The sequence below is a fragment of the Molossus molossus genome, unplaced genomic scaffold (genome assembly GCF_014108415.1).
Source record: "Molossus molossus isolate mMolMol1 unplaced genomic scaffold, mMolMol1.p scaffold_m16_p_19, whole genome shotgun sequence".
NCBI classification, from domain to species: Eukaryota; Metazoa; Chordata; class Mammalia; order Chiroptera; family Molossidae; genus Molossus; species Molossus molossus.
The window spans coordinates 34,405,935-34,428,857 of NW_023425354.1; the positions used below are offsets into that span (position 1 = coordinate 34,405,935).

Sequence of the window (22,923 nt, forward strand, 5' to 3'; positions counted from 1 at the left end):
TCTTGTCTTACGGGATTACGGATTTCTCAAGTTCTTCTGTAGCAGGAGACACTTGCAGGAAGTTTACTTTTGTCCCTTGAGTTATATTTCCTGTCAGGATAGGTTTTCATGTGACTCACGTCACGTTTCTTTTTTACGTTTTTTTCCCTATAGTCTTTCTGCCTACTTCTTCTGCCATTAATCTTTCTAATGTTTAGTAAGAGCAGCTCAGTATAGTTTTTCCATGCACGTTAAGTAGGCATGAAGACTCTCTTTGACAACTTTCTTTATGAAGTGGAACTTGATGTCTTCCTCTCCAGTGTACAGCTGGAAGCTTCAGTGGTATCTTTCTTTTTAAAAATTATTTTTTCTTTATTTATTTTTAGAGAGAGAAGAAAGGAGAGGGAGAGAGATAGAAACATCGATGAGAGAGAACACTGATTGGCCGCCTCCTGCATGCCCCCCACTGGGGATCAGGCCCATAACCTGGGCATATGTCCTGACTGGGAATCAAACGGAGATCTCTTGGTGCATGGGTTGACGCTCAGCCACTGAGCCACGCCGGCCGGCCTCGGTGGTATTTTTCATCTACTTTTCTGCAGCCTGATCTGAACTGGTGTTATGTGAGATCTCACTGTTGATCTGGTTTGCACTCTTGATCATTGCCTATGAATTTCTATTAACTCCACTGTACTAGGGGCTGTATCTCATTCCCCTGGGCTTTGCTTTTTTCACTGATTTCACAGGAAAGCCTAAAAAATACTTCCCATTTCTACAGAGGATCCTCAGGAACAATCAGGGGCGCCTATGCCTGAGTGCCTCTTGGTGTTTTCCCGAGCTGCCTGTCTTAGATGGCACTCTTTTTTAAAAAAAAATTTTTTCTTTATTGATTTTAGAGAGAGAGGAAGGGAGAGAGAGAGAGATAGAAACATCTATGAGAGAGAACATTGATTGGCCACCTTCTGCATGCCCACCACTGGGGATTTGGCCCACAACCTGGGCATGTGCCCTGACCGGGAATCGAACTGGTGACCTCTTGGTGCATGTGTCGATGCTCAACCAGCGAGCCACACCAGCCAGGGTCAGATGGCACTCTTTAAATTGATCATATCAGTGAGAATTCTGGTTTTCCTATCTCCTTGTACTCTCTTTAGTCAGTACTACTTTGGGCATTTGAGATAGTAACTATGCCTTTATATAAATCTTTTTTATTCTGTTGTTTTTTTAAATGTCTATACACATTTATTGGATGTTTATGTAATGAGCTTGAGCTCTGTTCTTTGCTTCTCTCTTGCTGGTAAACTTTTAGCTGTAGTTTTACTAATTTTTTCTATTCCTTTTAGATATTGGTAAAAAGAGAGTCTATGAACTTGATTGATCTAGCTCTGTAGAGAAAATTGCAAATTTTTATATTAATTATTTTATTTTAAAAGTATTTCTCTATATACTATCCTAAGTGATGTGCAATATTCCAAGTTAGCTACAAATCATTTCACAATAAATTAACTCCATGCTTTTCCATGGATGTGTCTCAAAAATTTTAAAGTTTTTAAAATAGTGTAACCAGCTGCCAGAAATAACCAATGCTAGTTTTAAGTTCATACTTCTTACAGTGATACTTCAATTTCACTATATATATATATTTTTTTAAATAGTGGGGTCTTTAATTGAGAATTAACTCTGAAATTTTTAGTTTACGTCTCTTAGGAAAGAGGGATGTTTTTACTTCAAATATTGTGAGAATTTCCGAGAGACCTATGGCACCCAAGGAATTTGCCCTTTTTGCCCTTTAAGCGAGTAGCTGAAATCTTGAAGACTCAGCAGAACACAGACACTGGATTTATGTTGTCATTTCATTGGTTATTAAATTAAATGAAAAATAAAGTGTAACCTTGAATGTAGAACATTCATCCTCTATGGACCCTTTCATTTTAAAATTAATAATAAAAAAAGAAAAACCACAGCCCTGGCCCATGTGGCTGGAGGGTTGCTGGTTCAATTCCCACATGCCCAGGTTGTGGGCTCGATCCCACCTCCGTGGAGGGTGTGCAGGAGGCAGCCGATAGATGTTTCTCTCTCTCTTTTTCTCCCCCCTCCCTTCCTCTCTCTCTAAAAAATTAATTTGAAAACCACAAAATGTCTCCCTGAGCAACTGTGGCAATCTTACCTTCGAGTAGTAAACTAAGATTCTCCTTAGGAACAATATTAAAGCAGAGTTTAAGAGCCGAGATTTCAAAAGCACACATAAAACTTTTTGAAATAGTGATAAAAAATATATATATATATATATACTAATGCCATTAAAAGGAAAATAATCAAGTAACGTAATGTGGCCCTGGCCCGTTTGGTTCAGCGGTTAGAGCATTGGCCTGCTGACCAGAGAGACCCAGGTTCGGTTCCCGCTAAGGACAGGTACCTCGGTTTCGGTTTGTCCCCATCCTGGTTGGGGTCATCGTGTGGGTGGCGACCAGTCGATGTCTCTCTCTCTCTCTCTCTTCCTCCTTCTCTCCCTCCCACTCTATCTGAGGATAGATGCAAAAATGTCCTCGAGTGAGGATTTAAAAAAAAAGGAATGTAGGTGGTCTTTCAAAAAGGTATAAATTGTACCTTCTGATCATACATTTTGAAACATGACACAGTCATTTCTGGCTAATAAAAGCCCAGACACACTACCACCTCCATCCTTCATACTCTCCCAGCATGTCATACTCCAGCATTTCTGCACCAAGGCTGTGTTAAAAATAATGAAAATAGCTGAGTCTGCCTGGCACATACAGCTCAAAGATCTTATGACTTCTTCTCTAACTGAACACTTCTCTGACCACCCTAAATAACCAACTTTCCTTCTTTCTTTCTTCTTTCTTTCTTTCTTTCTTTCTTTCTTTCTTTCTTTCTTTCTTTCTTTCTTCTTTCTTCTTTTTTCTCATCAGATAGAGTGGGAGGGAGAGAGAGAAAGACAGAGAAATGATGGAGCCACATCAACTGGTTACCTTCGGCAGGACCCGACCAGGGTCAGGGACAAACTGAGGTACCGAGGTAAGTGCCCTTTATTGGGAATCGAACCCGCGACTCATTGGTCCATGGGCCGACGCTCTAACGGCTGAGCCAAACCAGGGCCCAACCTCCTTTCTATCTACCACCAACCTACCTACCTACATACACACACACACACACACACACACACACACACACACACACACACACACACAATCTCTATATCTCAGGTCCATCCAGTTACTACTCTGGTGTCCCTTATTACTAACTGAAATTTCTTGTACTTGTATTGGTTTACTCTCTGTGATTTGCCTTTTCCCATCTGTCTGATTTGCTAACCTATCCCCAATCCCCAGCACCAGGAAGAGTATATGGCTCACAGTGAGTGTTCTTTAAATATTTGATGATCACATGTTTAGATCAAATATGTTCACAGTTAACCAGAGATGAGGGCTACTTAATTGTTTCTTAGATTAGGATCTTCCTATCAGTTAGAAACCTTCAGAATATACAGATATTTCCTTGCCCTGGAAGCCAAACAGAGCAGCAGATTGTGGAAAACAGCTGGCTCGGCTGCCCTTGGACTGATCCCAAACACGATGTTTCTTTCCAGGCCTGAAAATCGACGGACACTGTCCAACACGATGTGGTTGCCCTTGATTTCTGATGCATCTTTGATCTGTACTAATGGACCAGATTCCTCATTGAGCTGAGGATTTCTTCTCCTCCTCATTGCTGATTGAAGATTCTGTTTATATGTGTCTATATCAGCTGCTTTGCTGCAAAGCACAGCAATATCCTTGTAGGAATAACCATTCCTCAAGAACATCTGGCATGTCTCTGCTATATAAACCACCATCCTCTCCAAGTCTGAGTACTCCCTAATCTCCAAGTTGCCTGGGACACTATGAGCCATTTCAACTTCATTGAGTATATTCAGGGACCCAACAGGGATGTTAGGTGGTGGATTTTCTCTGACCTCGTGCATTATTTCTTGTAGGTAGTTGGCTATCGGATCTGCATTGCGGACCACTTTGATGAGCACTTCTCTTATCTGCTGCTCTGAGAGAGGGGGGAGACCACTGCAGTCCATGTGACTGGTCTGAAAGTAGTCTATAAAGATCCAGAGAATGCCAGGGCGAGCCCTTCCTCTCCGAGTGATGGTTTTTGCCTTCTCATACCAGTCCCCATTTTCAGTGCGGAAATTCTGAGCTTCATCAATGATTATGTGTTGAATATTTTCAAAGTTTGCATTGGGCTGCAGGAAGGCTCTTCGGGTCACTGCCTGGCAGATATGTTTGTGGCTGAAAATGTAAGAAACACTGTCAAGTTTCCCCAAACAAACAATGGAAGTAAATTTTACTCTAAACTCATCTGGACATAGTAAATACAATATTAACCTAGGCACGTAAACTTAAAGCCACATCCGTCAAACTTACTTAAGAAAAGAAAGTGAATATAGTCAGGCCACATACCTCACGAATTCTTGCAGGGGCTTGTTCTCACAGATGTAAAGAATTTCACCTGGTTGACAGTGAAACACATTCCTGATCTTTTCCATGATCCTAAGAGCCAGGACGGTCTTCCCTGATCCAGGTAAGCCATGTACAAACAGCTCTCTGGTGCTACGAAAGTTCATTGAAAGCAACTCATACTGTTTATCCGTGAGTAGGTTCAAAACCTCAGAGCCCAGCTCTTCACTTAAGAAAGATCTGAACCCACGCAAAACTATCACAAGGGACTGCAACAGAGCTTCCATATCCTGTGTGGTCATCAGTTTATAAGACTCAGGGTATTTTTGCAAATTTAAACCATAAAGGGCATCTGATGTTTTACCAGGTTCCAGCAAGAAGGCAGAAGGAATGATGCACAATTTTCCAGTGTAGCCACCTGTGTTCACAAGCTTCTGCTTTAAGGTGCGGGCAACCGTCATAGAATAGTCCTTCCAGTGCTCATCTCTTTTACTGAGGATGGTGTAGAGGACTGGGATTTTGTTCTGGGAAAGTAGAAGAGCATCACAGATGACTCCCTGCTTCTCTTGCAGACCCACATCCACAGCCCAGCTTCGAGAAAAAATCAATATTCCTTTAGGGACAGTGTTCTTTACACGAAACATTACGTTTCTGAGTCCTATATGTTGCGAGCACAGTTCCTTGTAGAGGCTTTGTGGTCTATACTCCAAGCTGTCTGATACTAAACAGGGAAAGAATTGAAATGAATGAGAGAATTCACAGACAAGCTAGTAATCATCATTATATGTAACAGATTCAATCCACGTTTGGGTCTACCATGTGTAGGTACTAGGTTATGCATTAGTAACAAGACAAAACTATTTCAGTCCAATGGAGCTGACAAACAACAGGTATAAACAGAGACAAACAAAAATTATGACACAAAGTGGTAAATTAAAGGGAAAGATGTGCACAAAGCATTAGGTGAACACCAAGGAGAGGTGCAGCTTCAAAGAGAATATGTACGTTTTTGTGAAGGAGACACCTGAGACGCTTCTTACAGGATGGCTGACACTTAGCCAGTTGAAGGAAGAAAGAATAGGGAGGCAAAAGGGGTACACGAGTAAAACATGGAAGCAAGAAATAGCAAGGTCCATTCAGGGAACTCCAAGCAGGTTGTATTGCTGATGTCTAAAGTGAGAAACAAAAAAGTGGAGATTGGGAGGAAGGCATGATAGTGGCATCTTCAACAGTTGGCAGTGCTGACCATAGTTAACAACACTGGGTTATTATACACTTGAAAGTTGCTAAGAGAGATCTTAGATAGTCTCAACACACACACAAATGGTAATTATGTGAGGTGATGGATATGTTAATTAATTTTGTTGTGGTAATTATTTCACAATATATATATGTGTGTATGAAATCATCATTTTACATACCATATACATGGTATTGTTAGTTATAACCCCATAAAGCTGGGGGAAATACCTGGCAAATGTCATATACTTACGATATGATTCCACCTACATGGTATTCTTTAAAAGGCAAAACTATAGGGATGGAGAATAGATCAATGGCTGCTGGAGGTTAGAGGTTGGAAGATATTTTAACTACATGAAGGAGCCTTTTTTGGTGATGGAATTGTTCTGTATCTTGACTATGGTGAGCACACAAATCTATACATGTTTAAAAACCCTCAGTCTATTTACAAAAAAAAAAAGTCCATTTTACATTTGTAATTTTAAAAAATTAATTATTTAGCCCTGGCCAGTGTGGCTGAGTTGTTTGAGCATTGGCCCATGCACTGAGGGTCGCCGGTTCAATTCCTGGTCAGGGCACACACCCAAGTTGTGGGTTCTATCCCTGGTCGGGACGTGAGACGGAAGCAACCAATCCATGTTTTCTCTCTTTCTCCCTCTCCCTTCTTCTGTCTCTAAAATAAATAGAAAAATTTAATTCTTTAAAGTTCTTTTTTTTTTTTAAAAGTTTGGCTTTTCCTATACATGTATAAAAAGTTTACCTTTTAGGGTCACAAACCCAAATTTGGAATCTAACCAAAACTATGAACCCACTCCTCAGAAAAAAAAATACACAAAATTTTAATTTTCTTTTTTTAATCCTCACCCGAGGATATTTTTTTGTTTATCTTCAGACAGAGTGGGAGGGAGGGAGAAAGGGAGAGAGAAACATTTATGTGAGAGATATTGATTGCTTGCCTCCCGCATGACCCGACCAGGGCCGTGAACCGAACCACAACCCAGGTACATGCCCTTGACCAGAATCGAATCCACAACTCATTGGTCCACAAGCCAATGCTCTAACTGCTCAGCCAAACCGGCCAGGGCAAAATGTGAATTTTTAATTCTAAGTAGAGGGAAAAGACAACGATGAATCCAAATTTCTGTGCTTGGCTGGATTGAGGATGGGCTTTCCAACTGATAGAGATAATGTAAAAGAAATGTTTAATACAGAATAATATGCAGAGTATAAAAAAGAAATAGCCCTGGCCTGTTTGGCTTAGTGGTTAGAGCATCGGCCTGTGGACCAAAGAGTTGCAGGTTCGATTCAAGTCAAGGGCATGTGCCTCGGTTGCAGATTTGATCCCCAGCCCTGCTCTGGTCATGTGCAGGTGGCAGCCAATCCATGTGTCTCTCTCACATCAATGTTTCTCTCTCTCCTCCTCCTCCTTCCTTCCTTCCCTTCCACTCTCTAAAAATCAATGGAGAAATTATCCTCAGGTGAGGATCAAGAAAGAAAGAAAAAAAGAAAGAAAATAATTTTATTTTATCCTTTTTTTGTGTGTGTGTGGAACAAAATGATACTAAACTTCTTCTAAAAGAAATAATGCCATGATAACATCATTTGGGAAAAGTGAATTCTGTTATGTTTTGAATTACAATTTAGCAATGTTCACATAAGCTTACCAGTTTAAAACAGGGATGGATAGTAGGGGTGTTTGCAAAATTCTATTTTTTGACCTGTGTATTGGTTACAAAGTTTTCACCATATAATTATTTATTAAGTTATATCACTATTCTATGTAATTTCTGTTTATATAGTATATTTCACAATAAAACAGCTAAAACTTATAACATCTGTGTTGAGGAATACTATGATTCTACATAATCAGTGAAAGAATCAGGTACATCTATGAGTTAATTCATAAAAAGATGTATATACATATTACTCAGATTTAGCCCTGTACTTTCATATAGCTGTAGTGCATTCATTTTCACTGCTGAATAACATTCCATTGTGTGAATATACTAAAATATATTTATGCACTGTTGTGACAATAAATAATTTGGTTGTTTCCTATTTGGGGCTATTACAAATAGTGAACTTATGAGCACTAAGAGATATTGCCATATCTCCAATTATATATATTTCCTGATGCATTTGCACACATTTTTCTTTAGAAACTAGAAAGAATTGCTGAATGGTAGAGTATGCAAATAACCAATTATACAAGATAATGTCAAATTTGTTTTCCAAAAGGATTCGCCCAGTTTAAATTTCCAGCAGCAATAAAAAAAGATCCTGATTACCCACAACGTCTCCAACACCTGCTATGGGTTGAACATCCCTTCATAACTTTACTGGGCATATGTGTTTTCTTTTCTGAGAAACTCATCTTTATAATTATTTCCCATTTTTCTATTGGGAAATAATTTGAATTATGTAAGTTCTTTATATATTCTTGATACCAATCCTTTGTGGGCTACATATATTGTAAATAACTTTCAAGATTGTAGTTAAATCTTTTCACTCATTTGACGATCATAAATTCTTAATTTTAATATAGTGAAATTAATCATTCTTTTGGTTTAAGTTTAATTCTTTTGTATGTCTGGTTTAGGAAATTCTTTCCTACCGGAACAACACAAAATTATTCAAGTACATTTTCTGACAAAAGTTTGAAAGGGTCCGGCCAGTGTGGCTCAGTGCTTGAGTGTTGACCCATGCACCAAGAGGTCGCCGGTTCGATTCCCCGTCAGGACACATGCCCAGGTTGTAGGCCCAATCCGCAATGAGGGGCATGCAGGAGGCAGCCAATCAATGTTCTCTCTCATTGATGTTTCTATCTCTCTCTCCCTCTCACTTCCTCTCTCTCTCTAAAATCAATAAAGAAAAAAAATAAAAAAATATTTGAATGGTTTTTTCCTGACATTTATGCCCTAAAACCTTCTGGAATTGATTTTTTTCTATAGCATAAAACAGGAATTCAATTATACTTTTTCAGTATGGATGCACAAGCAACTTGTTCCAAAGCAACCACCAGTAATGAATTACCTGGAAAGTAACGTCTTTGCTGTTCTCTCAGCGTTTCCGAATTCTTATGAGTGCACACACTCCTGCTGCAGGGTGTGCTGGACGACAAACTCAGCTCAAGGACCAACTCAGGAAACCTAGAAAGATCTTAGAAAACAAGAATAAAGCATTCAATATACAAAAAGGTTGACCCCCAACTTATAGCTGAGCTGTGTTGCAAAGTCTTTCACTTAGTCTTAAAATTCAAAGTCTTGTCCCACAGATATTTGATTTACATCCCAAGTCGGCTCCAAAGAGCCTACTGATGTCCTTGGGGGCGTGGAGGAGGTGGACTGGTGTGGAGCAAGTTTTTAGTTTTTAATTTATTATATTGAAACAAACTGTTTTTATATTTGTAGAATGTTTATATGGAAAAAATAGGCTTAGTGCCAACAAATTGGACAATCTAGGCTAAATGGATAAATTTCTAGAAACACACAGTCTCCCAAAACTGAACCAGGAAGAGATAGAAAACTTGAACAGACCAATAACAACTAAGGAAATGGAAGATGTAATCAAGAAACTCCCAGCAAACAAAAGCCCAAGCCTGGCCCTGGCCAGTTGGGCTCAGCGGTTAGAGTGTCAGCCCACGGTCCAGAGAGACCCTGGTTTGGTTCCCGCTAAGGGTACGTACCTCAGTTGCAGTATGTCCCCGGCCTCTGATGGAGTTGTGTGGGTGGCAACCAGTTGATGTGTCTCTCTCACATTGATGTTTCTCTCTCTCTTCCTCCCTCTTTCCCTCCTGCTCTATCTGAAGATAAATGCAAGAATGTCTTCGGGTGAGGATTTAAAAAAAAGCCCAGGCTTCACGGGGAAGTTTTACCAAACATTCAAGGAAGATCTAATACCGATTCTCCTCAAACTATTCCAAAACATCCAAGAAGATGGAAGATTTCCAAACTCATTTTATGAGGCCAACATAATTTTAATTCCAAAACCAGATAATGACACTACAAAGAAAGAAAACTACAGGCCAATATCCCTGATGAACACAGATGCCAAAATCCTTAACAAAATATTAGCAAATCAGATCCAGCAATACATCAAAAAAATTATTTATCATCCCAGGGATGCAAGGATGGTACAATATTTGCAAATCAATGAATGTGATACACCACATAAACAAAACGAAAGATAAAAACCATATGATCATATCAATAGATGCTGAAAAAGCATTAGACAAAATCCAGCACCCATTTCTGATAAAAATGCTCAGCAATGTGGAAATAGAGAGATCATATCTTGACATAATAAAGGCCATATATGAAAAACCTACAGCTAACATCATACTCAATGGGCAAAAACTACAAGCCAGGGATGCTCACTTTTTACCACTCTTATTTAACATAGTACTGGAAGTCTTAGCCACAGCAACTAGACATGAGGAAAACATAAAAGGAATCCAAATTGGAAAGGAGGAAGTGAAACTGTCATTCTTTGCAGATGACATAATACTGTACATAAAAAACTCTAAAGACTCCATCAAAAATTTACTAGATTTAATCAATGAATTTTGCAAAGTGGCAGGATACAAAATTAATGTCAAGAAATCGTCAGCATTCTTATACACTAACAATGAACTCACAGAAAGAGAAACTAAAAAAGCAATCCCATTTATCATTGCAGCAAAAAAATTAAGATACCTAGCAATAAACTTAACCAAAGAAGTAAAGGACCTATTTGCAGAAAACTACAGGTCATTTAAAAAAGAAATAGAGGAAGATATAAAAAAGTGGAAGCATATACCTTGTTCATGGATTGGAAGAATTAACATCATTAAAATGTTCATACTACCCAAAACAATCTATAGATTCAATGCAATCCCCATTAAAATACCAACGATGTATTTCACAGAACTAGAACAAATACTTCAAAAGTGTATATGGAACCAAAAAAAAGACCCTGAATAGCCACAGCAGAAGAACAAAGAAGGAGGGATCACAATACCGGATATCAGGTTATACTACAAAGCCATAGTAATCAAAACAGCCTGGTACTGGCACAAGAACAAGCATATAGATCGATGGAACAGAACGGAGAACCCAGAAATTGACCCAAGTTATTATGCTCAATCAATATTTGGCAAAGGTGGCAAGAGCATACAGTGAAGTAAAGACAGCCTCTTCAGTAAATGGTGTTGGGAAAATTGGACAGATACATGTAAAAAAAATGAAGCTAGACCACCAACTTGAAGCTAGACACCATACACAAGAATAAACTCAAAAATGATAAAAGACTTAAATGTGACTCAAGAATCGATAAAAATCCTAGAAGAAAACGCAGGCAACAACATTTCAGACATCAGCCTAATTGGTGTGGCTCAGTGGTTGAGCATCGACCCATGCACCAAGAGGTCACCAGTTCAATTCCTGGTCAGGGCACACGCCCAGGCTTGTGGGCCAAATCCCCAGTGGGGGGCATGCAGGAGGTGGCCAATCAATGTTCTCTCTCATTGATGTTTCTATCTCTTTCTCCTTCTTTCCTCTCTCTCTAAAATCAATAAAAAAAAAAAATTTCAGACATCATATGCAGCAGAATTTTCATTGATACAATTCCTAAGGGAAAAGAAACAAAGGAAAAAATGAACACATGGGACTACATCAAACTCAAAAGCTTCTGCACAGCAAAAGAAACAAGCATCAAAATGCAAAGGAAACCCACTATAAGGGAGAGCATAACTGCCAACAATACATCAGATAAGGAGCTAATTTCCAAAATATATAGAGTAGTCATACAACTCAACAAAAGGAAGACAAAGAACCCAATTAAAAAATGGGCAGAAGACCTAAATAGACACCTCTCCAAACAGGACATACAAACGGCTAAGGGACATATGAAAAAATGCTCAACATCACTAATCATCAGAGAGATGCAAATTAAAACAACAATGAGGTATCACCTCACACCTACCAGAATGGCCGCCATCAACAAATCATCAAACAACAAGTGCTGGCAAGGGTGTCGAGAAAAGGGGACTCTACTATACTGCTGGTGAGAATGCAGACTGGTGTAGCCACTATGGAAAACAATATGGTGCTACCTCAAAAAATTTAAAATGTAACTGCCATTTGATCCAGTGATCCCACTTCTAGGAATATACCCTAAGAAGCCTGAAACACCAATCAGAAAGAATATATGTACCCCTATGCTCGTAGCAGCACTATTTACAATCGCTAAGATCTGAAAACAGCCCAAGTGTCCATTAATAGATGAGTGGATAAAAAAGCAGTGGTACATATACACAATGGAATACTATGCAGCTGGAAGAAAGAAAGATCTCTTATCCTTTGAGACCACATGAGGGGACCTGGAGAGTATTATCCTAAGCAAGACAAGCCAATCAGAGAAAGACAAATATCACATGATCTCACTTATTTGTGGAATATAATGAACAAAACAAGCTGAGGAAGAAAATAGACCCATGGAAGTGGGGTGCAGACTGACAAATCTCAGAAGAGGTGGATTGGGGGGGAAGAGATAAACCACAGAACTTATATGCATGTATGCATAAACAAGGACATAGACAATAATGCTGGGAGCAGGGGAGGAGTGGGAGGAGGGAGTCAATGGGGAGAAAGGGAGAAACATCTGTAACAAAAATGAATTAATTAAAAAATAATTTTTTTATCCTTACCCAAAAATATTTTTTCCATTTATCTTTTAGACAGATTAGGAGGGAGAGAGGGAGAGAGAGAGAGAAACACAGAGAAAGAGAGAGACATCAATGTGAGAGAGACACATTGACTGGTTGCCTCCCGCACGATCCTGACCAAGACCGGGTACGAACCTCAACCAAGGTACATGCTCCTGGCTGGAATTGAACCCGGGTCTCATTGGTCCGCGTCAATTCTCTAACCGCTGAGCCAAATCGGCCAGGGCAAATAATATATTTTTTTTAATAGGCTTAGAAGATATATTTCTGAGCTGATTCTGAAATAGACTTTGTTTATCTAGACTTTTGAAGAAATTACCATTGATTTTTTTTGGTCTAATTTCTCTCCGGCTTTCCTTTTCCAAAGTGGTTGCATATCAACAACTTTGTTCTTCAGCTTATTAGTCATGGTTAATAACACATGTTGGTTCTCACAAGGAAAAGTGGGAAAGGAGAGGGACAGCCATGGTTTGGTCATCTTTTAGCTCAGAAGTGGGAGTGGGGCAATAAGAAAGAGAGACTATTTAATCCAGGGAACCATACAAAATGGGAAGGCAGTGGTTAGTGGCAGTAAGTGAACGAGGACATGTGAAAAGCAATTTCCTAAATGATTAAATGTGAGTTTATAATCAGAAAGGAAAAGAAAAGACTTGAATATGAACACAAGAAAGGAAATGAAGATAGAAATTACTAGGCCAAACAGCTCTCTGTACCACCCTCCTGTGGGTCGACTAGCCCAGGGCATCTGCTGAACACACGTTCATTCAGATGGACAGAGGGAAAGAAGAGCAATGCCCGCCAGCTGCGTCTATAATTATTAACAGATATTAATTCTCAAAGAGTACCTCTCTTTCCTAAGATTCTAAAATAATACCTCCCTTTCCTCCCTCCCAACCCCCATTACAGTTATTGTGGATTCTGCTCCCTGACCTGGGTCGGTTTCTGTCATCCAAGCTGCCCATTCATTTGTGGCCAGCTGTCTCACGCAGTTGTTTTTCACCTGCCAGGCACTAGGCTCTTTGGCAAACAGTGCACAGCAGAATTGTTCCACCTTGATTGCACAGACATATCCATAGAGGACCCCCTGCTTGTGTACTTCAAGGAGATTGATTTTATGTTTTATCTCACACCTCTGGGTGCAGAAATGATGGGCTGGTAACTTCCTAATACAGCTACTGATGAAGCCCTCCAAGGAGGTACAATCTATTTCCTCTTTTTTATATCCAATGACTTGAAGGGTCTCTTCATGCACCCCCCAAAATATGTACCCTCCTTCAGTGTTTGCAAATGCAGACACACAACTGGGGAGATGCTTGGCAAAGCATTGTAATATCTCTCCTGAGAACCTTTTGAATTCAACATGCTCGGACTTAGTGAAGTTGAGCTTTTGCAGGTACTGAAGGTGATCACTGCTATGAAATAAAGCAGCCGCTGAGACATTTATGTTCCCACCCTGAACATTCTGTGGACTTAACAAATTGGAATCATGAATATTCTGAAGAGTCTGAATCCTCCTTCTGAGGAATGCCAGTGCTTCCTGAGACGTCATGACATCAGTAGATGTTTGATGTCTGTGGTACAAATTGGAGGACAAAGTAGCAAGCCGTACACCAGAGGCCCTTGCATTCCATGACTTCACAAAAATAAAAAAGAGATCTTTGTCTTTCTGTTGCATCTCATCTAAATAGTGTTTGAAAACTGAAGGCACGTTTAATCCTACTCCGTGAGTTTCATAATTGTAGTTTTTGTTCGCAATCTCAATCTTGACCACTCCTCCGCCAGAATTCAGCAGAGCACATATTGCACGCAAGATGATTTGATTCTGTTCTTCCTGCAGGTGAGGGTCCATTTCATTCCTTTGCGTACACCCAAGGATGACTTTTCCTGCATTTAAAACACACTCAGCAAAATCTGTTTCCAAATCAATCTTGAGACTCATCTTCTCAGGACTCTTCCTATTCTTAGCTTGAAATGTTCTCCTAAAAAAACCAGGAAGATAAAACCATTAGAATAGGACAGGAATAGGGGTGGTAGGAAATCGACAGTTTGAGGCCACTCTTGTGAAATGGGTCACTTCATTTATTTCCACTGAGATTGAAGCCAGATTCATACATGAAGGGTATGCAACAGGTTGAGGAACTAAGTCTGCTGGAAGCCAACTGTCACCACAGGCCTGATCAAGAGGCTATTTTTATGCTATGTTTTTAATAACTGTTTCTGCCAAGTTCTCTAAATGACAAGGTCTTTCAAGACATCTGCAGAAAACAGGAAGCATTACAGAGATATACATGGATAGATGCAACTGAAAAGATTTCATGGTCAAAATATATCTTTGAAGTGTACTGATTTTTTAAAAACTATTTTTTCTTTATTGATTTTAGTGAGAGAGGAAGGGAGAGGGAGAGGGAGATAAAAATATCGATGAGAAAGACTATCAATTGGCCACCTCCTGCATGCCCCCCAGTGGGGATCAGGCCCACAACCTGGGCATGTGCCCTGGCCAGGAATCGAACCGGTGACTTCTTGGTGCATGGATCTACGCTCAACCACTGAGCCACACCCAGCGGGCGAAGTGTACTGATATTTATTGTTATTCCTGGTACTTTTTCTTTCTCCACTCACTGAGACCTGGGCAAGTCCTGTATTATTTTATAGTACAATTTTGTGAAGGAGCAAATCTGATTGAGTTGGTAATTTATCATTGTTGCTATGAAACAGATTCTTTACCTTCTCCTGGTCCAAGCACTTCCCATCTTGTGGGGGAAAAAAATTATATATATATTCTTTTTTTTTTTATCCTCACCCGAGGACATTTTTCCATTTTTTTTATTTAGATAGAGGGGGAGGGAGAGAGAGAGAGAAAAAAACATCGACGTGAAAGGGACACATCGAGTGGCTGCCACCCTCACGACCCAACCAGGGCTGGGGACAAACTGCAACCAAAGTACATGCCCTTAGCGGGAACCGAACCCGGGTCTCTCTGGACCACAGGTCAATGCTGTAAACGCTGAGCCAAATCGGCCAGGGCTATATATTCTTATGTATAATATATTTTATATCATAAAACATATATAATAATTACTATATACATATATATAATTTTTGCAACTAACAAACAAATTATTGACTGTTTGGAACAACCAGGATGTCAGTTTGAGGTGGGCTTTTGACATTTCCTAGACCTTGACTGACAACAAAGAGTCTCAGAAGAGGGAAAGTTGAATGAGAGCATGCAGACACATCATCTTCACAACCACAGTGCAGGACTGAAAGCAGGTGGGAGTGATATACATTCCTACAGCTGCCGATCTTTGGCCAATCTGTGGCAGTTGAGGAAGAAGAAGGAGCAATTAAACCAACTCACACATAATTACAAAACCCTCTATCAAGAAAGACTTCACTGTGAACCAAGAAGATGTCATGCTATTTGGAAAGTGTCCTGACTCAGTCTTCCCCTACACCCCCTGGCCCACATACCCAATATCTGGATGCAGGGAACAAAAGATGAAACCCAAGAGAGAAGCAAATACCATCCCCTAGATGAATGTGAAGACAGAGCCCAGAATGAAGCTGTGGGACAGGCCTAAAGGATCACCAGCCAAAACTGGAGCAAGATGGCAGCAGGTTTCATGGGTGGCACCTGACACTATAAAATTGGTAGGATTTCTTTTTTGTTGTTAATACTCACCCACTTGGGTAGGGGTGGGGGCGGGCAGGGGTTAGAGAAAGCATACACATATTTAGAAATATACAGTTAATTGCCAAAGGTAAAAGCCAAAGAGGCAAAAGCAGGAAAAGTGGGTGAGGGTATGGACCATGGGGTTTCTTATTATCTTTTACAGAACTATGACTTGAAAAAACTATGTACATGAGACTTCCACTTCCTGTCAGAGCAGAGTACCAGGGACTAGATTACTCTCCTGTCTGAAATGACTAAAACATTTTTGAAGAAATACTGGCCAGAAAATTTCCAAATTTGATGTAAACTATGTAAAATCAAGATCAAGATCCAAGATATTCAACAAGATAAGACACGTGAAGAAAACTACACCAAGTACATCACAGTTCATTTGCTCAAAACTAGTGTTAAAGATAAACTCTTAAAAGCAACTAGAGGAAAAAGGTATATCATATATAAAGGAACAAAAAAAATGACACTAGGTATTTTGGTCAGAAATAAAACAAACGAGAAGATAATGGATCAGCATCTTTAAATCACTAAAAGAAGAAAAATATTGTCAACCTAGAGTTCGAAACCTGGTGAGAATATCTTTCATAATTAGTCTAACTCAACAACAACAAAAACCAAACAATTCAATTTTAAAATGGACAGAGGACTTAAATAGACTTTTCTCCAATGAAGATATATAAATGATCAATAAGCACATAAAAAGATGCTCAACATCATTAGTCCTTAGGGACATGAAAATCAAAAGCACAATGAACCTGGCCAGTGTGGCTCAGTGGTTGAGCGTTGATCCATGCACCAAGAGGTTGCCAGTTCGAATCCCGGTCAGGACACATGCCAGGTTGTGGGCCTGATCCCTAGTGGGAGGCATGCAGTAGGCAGCCAATCAATGTTCTCTCTCATTGAGGTTTCTATCTCTCTCCCTCTCCCTCTCCCTTTCTCTAAAATCAATAAAGAAAAGAAAAAAATTTTTTTTAAAAAAAGCACAATGAGACATAATTTCACACCTACTTGGATAATGATAATAATAATAATAGTAAAAAGAAAATAACAAGTGTTAGTGAGGTTTTAGAGAAACTGGAATCCATATACATTGCTAGTAGGAATGTAAAACGTGTGGCCATTGTGGAAAATAGTTTGGACAACCATCGATTTGGAATATAAGGAAGCAAAAAAACACCCAATCAGGTCTTGGCTGGTTTGGTTCAGCGGTTAGAGTGTCAGCCCGCAGTCCAGAGAGACCCAGGTTCGGTTCCTGCTAAGGGCACATACCTCGATTGCAGTTTGTCCCCAGCCCCAGTTGGGGTTGTGCAGAAGGCATCCACTTGATGTGTCCCTTTTGAGTCAATGTTTCTCTCTCTCTCTCTCTCCCTTCCACTCTATCTGAACAAAAATGAAAAAATGTCCTCCGGTGAGAATAAAAAACAAAACAAAACACCCAATCAGAACAGTAAAAAGAAAAAAAAAATCTAAAAAAATAAAAATAGTGTAAGGAGCCTCTGTGACAACTTCAAGCATACCAACATTTGTGTCATGAGGGTGCCAGAAGGAGAAGACAGAGAGCAAGAAATTGAAAACGTTTTTGAAAAAATAATGACAGAAAATTTCTCTAAGTTGGTGAAGGAAACAGACATACTAGTCCAGGAAGCACAGAGAGTCCCAAACAAGATGAACCCAATGGTGCCCACAACAAACCACATCATAATTAAAATGCTAAGGTTAAAGACAAAGAAAGAATCTTAAAAGTAGCAAGAGAGAAGTAGTTAGTTACCTACAAGGGAGCTCCCATAAGACTGTCTACTGATGTCTCAAAAGAAACTTTGCAGGCCAGAAGGGAATGGCAAGAAATATTTAAAGTAATGAAAAGCAAGGACCTACAACCAAGATTACTCTACCCTGCAAAGCTATCATTTAGAATCAACAGACATGTAAAGAATTTCCCAGACAAGAAAAAGCTAAAGGAGTTCATCACCAACAAACCACTATTATATAAAATGTTGAAGGGTCTTCTTGAAGAAGAAGATAAAAATATGAACAATAAAATGGCAATAAATAGCCCTGGCCAGTTTGGTTCAGCGGTTAGAGCATCCACCTGTGGTCCGGAGAGACCCGGGTTCGGTTTCCGCTAAGGGCATGTACCTCGGTTGCAGTTTGTCCCCGGCCCTGGTTGGTCGTGCGGGTGGCAGCCACTCGATGTGTCCCTTCACATCGATGTTTCCCTCTCTCTCTCTTCCTCTTTCTCCCTCCCACTCTGTACAAAAAAAAAAGGCAATAAATACATATCTATCAACAACTGAATCTACAAACAAAATGAACAAGCATAGCAGAAACAGACTCATAGACACAGATAAGTTTTTGTTGGTTGCCAGATGGGAGAGGGTTGGAGGGATGAGCAAAAAAATAAAAACATTAAGCAGTACAAATTGGTTGTTAGACTGATGAACCTCAGAGGGAAGGGGGGAGGAGCAGAAAGACATAAACCAAAGAACTTAAATGGATATATGCATAACCAATGAACACAGACAGTAGTGTGGGGAAGGCAGAAAGGGGTGAGAGCAGGGATGAGGGGATCAATGGGGGGAAAACAGGGGGACATCTGTAATACTTTCAACAGTAAAGATAAATTTAAAATAAAATAAAAACCTGCCCATCTGGTGTGGCTCAGTGGTTGATCATCAACCTATGCACCAAGAAGTCGCTGGTTTGATTTCCAGTCAGGGCACATGCCTGGATTGCAGGCCTGATCCCTGGTAGGGGGCATGCAGGAGGCAGCCGATCTATGTTGATGCTTCTCTCTCTCATAGATGTTTCTATCTCTCTCCCTCTCCCTTCCTCTCTTTCTAAAAATATTAATGAAAATATTTAAAATAAAATGAAAACCTAAATATAATGGATAAAAGATTTGAATAGATGCTTCCCCAAATAAGGTATATAGATAGCAAATGAGTATGTAAAATGATGTTCAAAATCACTAGTCATTAAGGAAATGCCAACTGAAGCTACAATGAGATAATAATGCACACCTGTTAGAATGACTAAAATGATGAACAAACTAGGTGTTGGTGAGGATGTGGAGGAAAGGGAACTCCCATACACTCCTGGTAGGAACATACAGTACAATCCTTTATGGGAAAGAGTTTGGTAGTTTCATACACTTACCAGACATTCCACTTCCAAGTATTTACCCAAGAGAAATGAAAACGTATGTCCATACAAAGGTTTGTACATGAATGTTCGTAACACTTTTATTTGTAAAAGCCATAAACTGAAAACAAACTAAATGTCCATCAACAAAAACAAATTTTGATTATCCATACAATGGAATACTACTCAGCAGTAAAAAAGAAAGAACTCTCGGGACCCACAACATGAATGAATCTCAGAATAATTATTCTGAGTGAAAGAAGCCAGACAAAAAAGAGTACATACTATATGATTCCATTTGTATAAAATTTTAGAAAATGAAAATTATTCTATAGTGACTGAACACCAACCATTTGCTGTTTGGAGGTGGGGGTGGGGGTTGAGAAGTGAAAGAGAGGGATTACGAAAGGACTTTTGGGGGTGATATATATGTTCATTATCTTAATTGCCATGATGGTTTCATATGTCAAAATTGATCAAATTGTATACTTTAAATATGTGCAGTTTATTGTCTGTCAAAAATACCCAATAAAGCTTTTTGAAACCACATACATGAATGATTGCGAAAAAAACAAGTAAAAAGTATTTTACTCTAATATAATGAGTTCAATAGCCTGTTAGGACTGTAAATTTATGTGCCTGCTATTACTGAGTACTTTCCAAAGAAAGTACGTTTACAATAGGATTAGTGTTATATAGACCCATATACTCCAGATGGAGACCTTTGTGTGCATGTTCATTTGATAATAACCATCACCCCAACCTGCCCTTTTCCTTACATAGTGGAAATTTACCCTTCTTATCCCTGCCAAGTCCCCACTTGGTGGAAATCTAGTGCTTAGTGTGAAAAACAGTAGGCCATTCTAACTGCCAGTGAAAATTACATCAGCAACATAAGAAATAATGCTCTCTCTTCCTTATAGGTGCATGAAAGCAGAAAGAATTCCATTTCACATCGTTGCTTTTGTAGATTTTGTTTTTCTAGCAAAATAATCCTCCAAGACACTTGGTCTTCAGTATCTGTTGTTCTGGCCTGTGAAATATCTAATAGCCTTGACAAATACTGTAACTATGAATGGTTCTTTACATAATGTTCTGTTGCCATAACAATAAAATTGAAACTGATTTCTGTTTTCTGATGGGTATTATCAGGCCAGGAGTAGGTCATCACATTTTAGTCTTTTTCCACTTGCAAGTACTAAAAATTCTTTTCTTTTTTCCTCACCCGAGGACATTTTTCCATTTTTTGTTCAGGTAGAGTGGGAGGGAGAGAGAGGGACAGAGAGAGAGAGAAACATTGACGTGAAAGGGACACATCAAGTGGCTGCCACCCGCATGACCAACCAGGGCCTGGACAAACTGCAACTGAGGTACGTGCCCTTAGCGGGAACCGAACCCAGGTCTCTCTATACCGCAGGCCGACGCTCTAACAGCTGAACCAAACTGGCCAGGGTGAAAGTACTAAAATTTTTTATTGTTCTTTTTCTTTTCTTTTTTAAAAATTCTATTTATTGATTTGAGAGAGAGACTTTGATGTTTTTCTTTTTGTCTCATTTATTTATGTATTCATTGGTTGCTTCTTGCATGTGCCCTCACCAGTGATTATACCCACAACCGTGGCATATTGGGAAGACCCTCTAACCAACTGAGCTACCCTGCCAAGGCACTCACTTTCTTATTTGAACAAAAGAGTTGAGTTTTGTAACATTTAAATGAAGGCTTCTGACACAGGACACTGTTCTTAGCTGCTCATCTTCCCTTCTCTTCTGGCCACAGGAACTCACACACACACACACACACACACACACAGAGAGAGAGAGAGAGAGAGAGAGAGAGAGAGAGAGAGCGAGAGAATTGAGTGGAATCAGTTCCTCTTCCCCCACCAAGGCAAGCAAAGCTCTGTCACCTTCCTGGAGCAGGGCAGGGCCAGACAAACTTTAGTCACTGCACACACCCAATTCCTCCTAGAGACTCTGAGCTGAGACCATGATGGGTGTGAGTGAACCCGAAGGAGCCAAGCAAAAGTCCCACTGTCCAGCATCCCCTCCCTACCACACTAGTCCTCAAGGATTCCTTCCTGGCTCCTAGACAGTCAAATGCAAAAGTGGACAGGAGCCCTAGCTGCATAGCCCAGTTCGTTAGGTCTTCCTCATATGCCAAGGTTTCAGGTTCGATACCCCATCAGGGCGCCACATACAAGAATCAACCAAAGAATGCATAAATAAGAGGAACAACAAATCAATCACTCTCTCAAATCTTTTTTTTTTTTTTCAGATTGAAAAAAAAAAAAAAAAAGACAGGCTCAGCTGGTGTGGCTCAGTGTACTGAGATTGGTTCCATGGACTGAGAGGTCCCAGTTGGATTCCTGGTGGGGCACATGGCGGATTTGCAGCCCTGATCCCCCGTGGGGGTGTGCAGAAGGCAGCTGATCCTGTATCTCTCTATACCCATGTTTCTATCGCTCTCTCTCCCTCTCCCTCTAATAAAATAAATAAATAAAATAAAAATAAAAGAGACAAACAGGAAGTGGACTTGGCATCATAGCCCCGAAGAACAGAGCCGGGGAGCTCTAGTGGGCCACTGGAGGGGGATCCAGGGCTTCCGGGTCTATACTGGGAGCCGGCCCACCGGGTGGGAGCTATTAACTGTTTGAGGACTGACATTCCAACCCAGGGGCTTCCAGGCAATTCGAGGAACTCAGCCTCTTGTAATGAACTGGACACCGACCCTACTTGTCCACAGACCACAACCTCACTGGCTTCACCTTCAGGCGCTCCAGTACCTGATGTAGCCGTTTTTTGTTTTGTTTTTTTAAACTTCTCTGAGCTCCTGAACTGTGGGAAAATTTTACCAGGCTCGGTTTGGTAAAATGTGGGCTGTGAGGCTGCGCCTCTCTTCCCTCCCCAGCTCACCACGCGTTCCAAACCTCCCCGTTCCCCGATCCTTCGCTGCCCATCTTGGAAGTTGCTACTACTGAGCGAGAGTCCACAAACCCAGTGTCCCAAGCAGGAAGGGAGTTCCTGGGGCGCCCGCCCAGGCCCAGGGAGCTGCACTCGCCTTCACCACAGCGGGAGGGCGCAAACCGAGCTATTGGAAGACGTGGGCAAAAGGGCTCGGGGGACTCATTACCGGTCAGGAACTCTCCTCTGCAGCACGCCTCCCTCCAGAAGACAGCGACGGAGCCTCTCAATTCCAGAGCAGTGGCCTTTACCCTCCAGCGTCAGGTCGTCCTTATGTCAACTGAACTGGCATTTCGCGGGGCGGGGCACCGCGCGGGAGACAGAGGGAGACCAACAGTTTCAACAGTTTCGTTTCTGCAAACCCAGAACCCCACTCCTGCAAGGACTTGGTTACCTTTGGTAGACACGGGTGGTGTGTCTAAGGAGTGGGGGACTTTTTTGTTCTTTCTTTAGTGTTTTTGTTTTTTTTTTTAAGTATTGGCAGTACTCGCCCCCCCCCCTCCCCAGGAAGGGATTACTGGGTGCAACCTCAAGTCCTCTAGCCCTGTCCCGAGGTCCCAGCTTCCAGTGAGCACACAGGTCTCTCCCCAACCCTGGATTGCGGCTGGAATTGCGGGACCAGCCCGCCCGCATGCTCCCTCGAGAGTGAGGAGGTGGCAGCAGAGAATCAAGCCCCTACCTGCTCCTCAGAAATGGAGCAAGTTGATTCTGCCTCTCTCTCTCTTTTTTTTTAATCCTCAC

General features: G+C 40.6%; 1 protein-coding gene across 1 annotated transcript; it reads right to left on the reverse strand.

The window, feature by feature from the left end:
- Positions 1–3,002: 3,002 nt before the first annotated feature.
- LOC118634941 (schlafen family member 5-like) lies at positions 3,003–22,466 on the reverse strand. Its single transcript, XM_036269782.1, has 5 exons — positions 22,352–22,466; positions 13,321–14,369; positions 8,721–8,846; positions 4,449–5,166; positions 3,003–4,277 (listed from the first exon to the last, which is right to left on the reverse strand). Exons 2-5 carry the CDS (start codon positions 14,327–14,329, stop codon positions 3,461–3,463), a joined length of 2,670 nt encoding a protein of 889 aa, XP_036125675.1. The 5' UTR covers positions 14,330–14,369; positions 22,352–22,466; the 3' UTR covers positions 3,003–3,460.
- Positions 22,467–22,923: the final 457 nt, after the last annotated feature.